Source organism: Drosophila subpulchrella, chromosome 3L (genome assembly GCF_014743375.2).
Source record: "Drosophila subpulchrella strain 33 F10 #4 breed RU33 chromosome 3L, RU_Dsub_v1.1 Primary Assembly, whole genome shotgun sequence".
In the NCBI taxonomy this organism is placed as follows: domain Eukaryota; kingdom Metazoa; phylum Arthropoda; class Insecta; order Diptera; family Drosophilidae; genus Drosophila; species Drosophila subpulchrella.
This window is the reverse complement of record NC_050612.1, coordinates 3,595,566-3,602,193: the sequence shown is the minus strand read 5'-3', so window position 1 is coordinate 3,602,193 and position 6,628 is coordinate 3,595,566. Positions and strand designations below refer to the sequence as shown.

The 6,628-nt window shown below is 43.7% G+C and overlaps 2 protein-coding genes across 2 annotated transcripts; one reads left to right on the top strand and one right to left on the bottom strand.

The window, feature by feature from the left end:
• Positions 1 to 1,249: 1,249 nt before the first annotated feature.
• On the bottom strand, positions 1,250 to 1,895 carry LOC119554879. The gene is made up of 2 exons (XM_037865965.1): positions 1,818 to 1,895; positions 1,250 to 1,756 (listed from the first exon to the last, which is right to left on the bottom strand). Exons 1-2 carry the CDS (start codon positions 1,893 to 1,895, stop codon positions 1,250 to 1,252), a joined length of 585 nt encoding a protein of 194 aa, XP_037721893.1.
• A 181-nt stretch (positions 1,896 to 2,076) lies between these two features.
• Positions 2,077 to 3,105, top strand: LOC119554334. Its single transcript, XM_037865199.1, has 3 exons — positions 2,077 to 2,260; positions 2,317 to 2,631; positions 2,745 to 3,105. The coding sequence occupies exons 1-3, from the start codon at positions 2,195 to 2,197 to the stop codon at positions 2,958 to 2,960; spliced, it is 597 nt and encodes a 198-aa protein (XP_037721127.1). The 5' UTR covers positions 2,077 to 2,194; the 3' UTR covers positions 2,961 to 3,105.
• Positions 3,106 to 6,628: the final 3,523 nt, after the last annotated feature.

Genomic DNA, 6,628 nt, shown 5'->3' with positions numbered 1-6,628 from the left:
AATCGGCTGTTTCCGAGATTGTACACAACACGCCACCAAGCGTATATTCCTTAATTAGATTATATCTTTTTAATGAAATATTTTGTAGATGTAGATGGGTATTAAATTAACACATTTAAACATTTTCAAAATATTAAAAATGTGGGCACGGCTCTCAGATGTTACAAACTTACGCTGCGCAGAAACCCCAAGAATCTGAATGCTTAATACCAACATTCCACCTTTTATAGTTTTAGAGATCTCAGCACAAACGACAGACAGACAGACGGACTTACTGGACATAGCTAGATCGACTCGGCTAGTGATTCTGATCAAGAATACATGTACAACACATGGTCGGAAACGATTCGTTCGGAAACGCTTTATTGTACCTATTTCATACTTTCAACAAATACAACATAACTTTTTACTCTACGAGTAACGGTTATAATAAGGGTGCAAGCCATAACGCCCACTCAAAAGGTGTCACAGTCCCTCGGGCGATATGACACCATCTAAAAACATGTAAATTTCTAAAAACTTGAATAATGGATAACAATTTATAAGAATACCGATAATACCGCACCAGTAAATATGTTGTCTCTGCACAGTGCGTTCGAATGTGATTGAATACTGGACGTTATGACTTGCACCATGCACCATCAAGAACCAAGTTTTCCCAATTTAAGATTGTTTGGAAAACTTTAGGATGGGATCTTAAGTTTTATGACATAACCTCCTTGCTGCCACTTAAATTTTCAGACAAGATCCCAGTCTTGGCCGGCGAATCCTTTCCGTTTCGATTTCTAGGTGGAGCATGTTAACCTTCGATTTTCCCCGGTGTGGTACTGTGCCCTGGCTATCACCCCACGGATATCAGTACAATCAGCGCGCCAGAATATGCATCTGCAGGGAGCTCCCCCCACCCACACTCTAAATCATTGTCGTCTGTTGCTCATCAAGCAGCCCCTACGACGCCATTATCGTCGTCATCAATTGCGCTGCCGGTGGCTGCCTGCAGACAGCTTGTCACCGTCGGGTAAACATGTGAATTTCGCAGTCGAGCAGGCAAACACGTGACGAGGCGACGAAGGAGAACTGCCGGGCGGAGGAAGATGGCGGAAGATGGGCGACAATGACGACGTCAATCGTGCGACAAAAGGCAGTTTGAATACTAAAACAAGGCGGACTTGGACGCGCATCGCAGCTTTATTGCGCCTCCTCCGTATACGGGGGGCTCCGTACATAGAACACATAGGTTGTCCATCTCTCAGCCGAGACTGAACCGCTTGAGGTTGTCGAATCCCTTCGACTTGTCGATGCGTCCGTAGATGGTGGACCGTACTATCATTCCGCTCTTGGGCTTCGAAATCGCCAGGCCGAACCGGAAATTGGCCTCCGGCAGAAAGCTGGGCAACATCTCCTCGTCCACCTTGTAGTTGGTGAGGCTGTAGGTGCCGCTCCGGATGGGGCACTCCTTGAAGAGGTTGCCGTGCTTGAGCAGGTCCTCGTAGATCCCGCGCACCAGCGGGTCCGAGCTGCGCTGCTTCAGCAGCTTGCAGAAGTTGAGGGTGCGGTTGATCAGGGTGGAGAAGTTCCCCTTGTCCGACTCCAGGCCAACGTCGACCGCCAGCTGGACGTCCTCTATGTCCTCGAGGGTCTTGATTTCCATGCTCAGCTTGGAGTCGCCCGACTCGTTCTGCAGATCCACGTGGATGTCCACGATCTTGTCGTTGGCCTCGAAGTCAATGCTCGTGAGGATGACCTTGAAAGAGCGCTGTCCCCGGCGGTTAGTCAGAGCTTCGACCCAGGCTTCAACCAGTCCCGCTCCAACTCACCCAGGCTCCGGTCACGGGCATGAGCACCACCAGAATCAGGGCCCAGGCACAGCAGCTTCGGGTGAACTCCTCGCGCATCTTGCTCCAATTATCCACTGGGACTGGCCCTTTTTCAATTAGTCACTTTTTATATAAATGCAATTAAGATTAGTCAGGCCCCGATGGTCGCCAAAGTGCTCCGGACATTAGGTGCGGCAGGTGGCCATGGTGAATTAAGTCAACTAAGTGGATGGACTTCGGAAAAGCGTTCAGCTGTTTCAATGCAAAGTCAATTTTCGATAAGATCGAACACAAATTCGCCCAGCCCATTTCCGTATAAATAGAACTCCGCCTGGCGAGAGCAGGCAGTGAAGACGGTTTACTGCACTAGGTCTAAAATGTTGCTGTACACCCTGGTGCTGGCGCACGTCGTCCTTGCCCTTTCCCATGGCTCCCTGGCTGAGGTGAGGGCTCGTGAAGCACCGTGGACTGCAGACTAATCCCCCTACCGCTTTTCCAGAAAATGATGCGGCCCAAGTTCAAGGACATGAATATCTGGAGCGACGAGAAGTTCCTCAGCCACAAAGTGGTCTACGACAGCAGCGACCCGCACCTGAACTTCAGCATGGAGGTGCACCAGGAGCTGCTCGACGTGGACGTCCACGTGGAGGTGCGCATCACCAACAAGCAGGACCCGCTCTACACCACCACTCTGAACACCACCCTGAACGTGTGCCGCATCCTGGGCTTCGCCAACAAGTCCCCGGTGGGCCGCTTCGTGCACGGATTCATCCGCGAGTTCGGCAACATCGTCGATAACTGCCCCGTCGCCAAGGTGAGTGGACTGGGTTGCTAGTGCCGCGGCTCCAGCTGACCCTCCATCCCCTTTCGGTCGTGTTCCAGGGCCGGTACCGTTGGCACCGCATTCATTTAAAACGTCCATTACAGGGCTCCTACTTCATCAACAAGTTCTGGTGGCCGGAGGACCCAACCACCGCCATCCTGCCCGAGCTGGAGTTCGAAATCGTCTGGCAGGCCATGCACCTCGACGCCAGCAAGAAGCGCACTCTGATCATGAACGATCACTTCAGCGGGGAGTTCGTCGTCCAGGACGTGAACAACCTCAAGCCCGGCATATTTGCAATGCTTCCCAAGATCGCCTAGAAACTCCGCTGGGCTCGTTTCTGCCCCGGATGAGCCATCCAGCTACGTCGTGCGTCCCAATGGTATTTACTTAATGTTATTTATGTGTCACTTGGTGTTACCCAGAAAACAAGCAAATAAACTTGCCCCATTAAAAGCAAATCTACGTAGCGTCTAATGAGGCTTTCGAATCTCCGTGTTCCTTTGCAACAGAATTAGTTTAATTGCCGTGCGGCCAACTAAGCTGGTTTTTTTTTTAATTTATAACTGTTGGCATTATACCCGTTATTCGTAGAGTAAAAGGGTGTACTACATTCGTCGGAAAGTATGTAACAGGAAGGTGGAAGCGTTTCCAACACAATAAAGTATATACAAGGGTGGTCAAAAGTATTTTCACAAAAAAACAGTTAAATATGGAAAGGTAATTTAAATGCCGTTTGAATGATACAATACATTTCTTAACACATTCAGTACTTATTGAAAAGTACGAATTTGTGTGAAAATGTCCTTTTTGAACTTTTTTCCTCGACTTGAAAACTTAAATTTTTTGATGCAAAAAGTTTCTTCAAACAAAAATAATGGTAACTGCAAAAAGAATTTTTCAAAAATCATTTTGCTTATATTTTTATGATTTTTTAAAGGTGACACTGTCGGAAAAAATTTGTATGAAAAAGATAAAAATATGGCTAAAATGCATGTTTTTAAGCATTTTCAAAAAAATCATAAAAAATGATTTTTGAAAAATTCTTTTTCCAGTTACTATTATTTTTGTTTGAAGAAACTTTTTGCATCAAAAAATTTAAGTTTTCAAGTCGAGGAAAAAAGTTCAAAAAGGACATTTTCACACAAATTCGTCCTTTTCAATAAGTACTGAATGTGTTAAGAAATGTATTGTATCATTCAAACGACATTTAAATTACCTTTCCATTGATGCCAAAGTTAACAAGATGTAAGTTCAAATTATGAATATATTTAACTTTTTTTTTGTGAAAATACTTTTGACCACCCTTGTATATTTCAAGCTCTCTAGGTCACAAGCCGAATCAATGTCCGTTTGTCCCTCTATTCGTCCCTTCGTCCGTTTGACCGCTGTGATCTCAGAAACAAAACGCCCACAAATCAAAGAAAACTGTGGTGCCCACATTTTGGACGATGCAATAACTTAAATGTATTCGTCCCGACAATACCTATGGTTTGATCCAAAATAATGTTGCCACGCACACTCTAATTCCCACAAACCGTCCTCAATCTTAAAAAAAAAAAACGTTTGTTTGAATTCTGTTATCAATCTGGTATGAAAAAATTCTGCATTGATATTAGACTTCATCATGAATGCATCCAAAACGGCAAATGACCCTGCATGCAAAAGGACGATATTTCTATCGTCTATATCGCGTTGAAGACGATAGTACAGATTTTACAAAAACAAAAAGGGTCGGGATCGCGAAGAAGTAACTTCTGAGACACTTTATTAATTATTGACCACCACTGCAGAACCTCAAAATCTTAACTATAAGCTTAATTGCAATCCATGTTTATACACATATTAAAAAATACTGCACTCATCTGCACAGTTGTACACAGTTAACACACAAGCTGCACAGCGTGTTAAAAAAAGACAAATGTAGTACTCACTCACGAAGAGTACAACCATATAATGTTCTCACTCAAAGTGAGTACACTGAAAATGTTCTAAAATGTGCTATCTTCTTCTGGCCTATAGAGTATTCTGTACAGTAAAGAATGAGTGCAGTATTTTTTAGAACACTACACCACTGTACAGATCTGTTATGCTTCAAATAGTACATTCATGTAGAAGTCTAATTGATTTGCTCGAAAATACCAATTTCATATGTTCGAAAATATCAATTTGATATAGCAACATAAGGGACCAAAATGAATAAACAAAAATACCCGATTGATAACTAGTTTTAGAGATTTTTACTCTGAGTACCGACACGCCGGAAATTGTTAAAATCGGACCACATACGTAATAATTTACATTTAAAGACCATCGTCAATGACGTCACAACCAGTAGATAAAAGTGAAAAGTATTTAAAGTAGGTTAGCTGATTAACGGGTATCTGATAGTCGAGGCACTCGACTATAGCGTGTCTTGTTAATTATTAAAATATTTATATCAAGGTGGTTGAGTTAGTTGTAAATTGTACGTGCCTGCTTTAAAAATGGTATTCCGTTCCATGAAAAATAAGAACTTTGACGATTATGCATGGAAACAGCGTTTTTTTTTCGAAGGAAAATGCCCCGATTTCCTTCGGATCCGGGGATGCCTTCTAAGCTCGACCAAAATTTTCTGTGTTTCGTACATCCATCAATGTCATTTCGAATTAAATTTTTCATATTATTCAATGCCGGGATCTGAACGTGCTGCTTTCGAATTTCGACACCAGACAATTCAGGTTTTGCAGCATACCCAAATTGAATTAAAATGGGACAACATAGCGGTAGGGGTTGGAGAGAAACAAAAAGCCCACAACATCAAATTATTATTCAATATACTCGCAATGAAATGTTTGTGACTTGTGTCGTGCTTATTGTGATCCGACAGTGACAGTTTGCGAATTTTAAAAACGCTTTTAGCTATTTTTTATCCTATTGAAGGTGCCACTTGGTATGATTTATGCGAGTTTGAGTTTGTCGAGCTTTGGTTTTGGTTATTTGGTCATTTGTCGATTGGCATATTGATGCACCATCCGTGTTATTGGGAAAGCAATAAAACGACAGTAACAATGAGGAATGCTAAAAAGTTCTCGGGGCCTCTGTCTCGCTCTTGACTCGTTGGTTCCCAATAACAATTTCAATTTCAATTACCGGGGATAATAGGCCGGGAATGGAAATACAAATCTCTGGACAAATCTGCCCCAAACAACTTTTATCAATTACCTGGCCAGAAGCCACCAAAAAAGAGGTGTAAAAGGGCGAGTTTTATTGTGCTCAGCTCTCGACCCCCGATCCAATCCGCACAATGCATTTGTTTTCACTTTGTTAAACTCGGAAAACTTTATCCCAGCCGAGAAAAAGTTCAGGGGTCAAGCCAACGGCCATTTAAGCTCCATTAGACAGGCACACAAAGCGACAAAACGCCTCGCTGCTCAGTAAGCACCCCAGTGTAAGGAAATTCATTGTCCAAGTCGCCCAGCTGTGCTCCCCTTCTCTGCCCCACGGATCCCAAAGGGTTTGCCTGATCTGATTGCAGCACAGTAAATCTTGAAAAATTGCCATTCAAAGCTAACGTTTTGAAAACATTCATCAATAAGTTGGCTGCGACTCAGCCCCAACAAAGAGAATTTCTCTAACGCGGCGTTGAGGTTGCTGCACTGTCACTCGGGATTCCTTTTTAAATCGGTTAAAAGGTAATCCAAAGTCGATTTTTCGGAATATTTCTCTCAGTGAAAGGGCAAGACGCACATATGCCACAGAGCCCAACAGCCGACCCGAACAGCACTCCAGCCAGCCAGTCAAATCTCCCCATTTGGCTAATAAATCCTTGAGCAGCTTATTGAGCAACGTCTGCGCATAAATATTATGGCTGGCAACTGGTCAGGGGAAAGACTATGCCAAAGTGCCAGGAACGGTACCACGTACCCGGCTGCTTTCAGTTTTCACTTGCATTCGATTCGTCTGCTCCCCGCTTTTTCCATTTCCCAGAAACTCATCCTTGAAAGTT

Coding starts and splice junctions, on each gene's coding strand:
- LOC119554879 (XM_037865965.1), bottom strand. CDS start 1,895: ATGCGCGAGGAGTTCACCCGAAGCTGCTGTGCCTGGGCCCTGATTCTG. Junction 1,757..1,817: donor TGCCCGTGACCGGAGCCTGG/GTGAGTTGGAGC, acceptor CGCCGGGGACAG/CGCTCTTTCAAGGTCATCCT.
- LOC119554334 (XM_037865199.1), top strand. CDS start 2,195: ATGTTGCTGTACACCCTGGTGCTGGCGCACGTCGTCCTTGCCCTTTCC. Junction 2,261..2,316: donor CCCATGGCTCCCTGGCTGAG/GTGAGGGCTCGT, acceptor CCGCTTTTCCAG/AAAATGATGCGGCCCAAGTT. Junction 2,632..2,744: donor ATAACTGCCCCGTCGCCAAG/GTGAGTGGACTG, acceptor CGTCCATTACAG/GGCTCCTACTTCATCAACAA.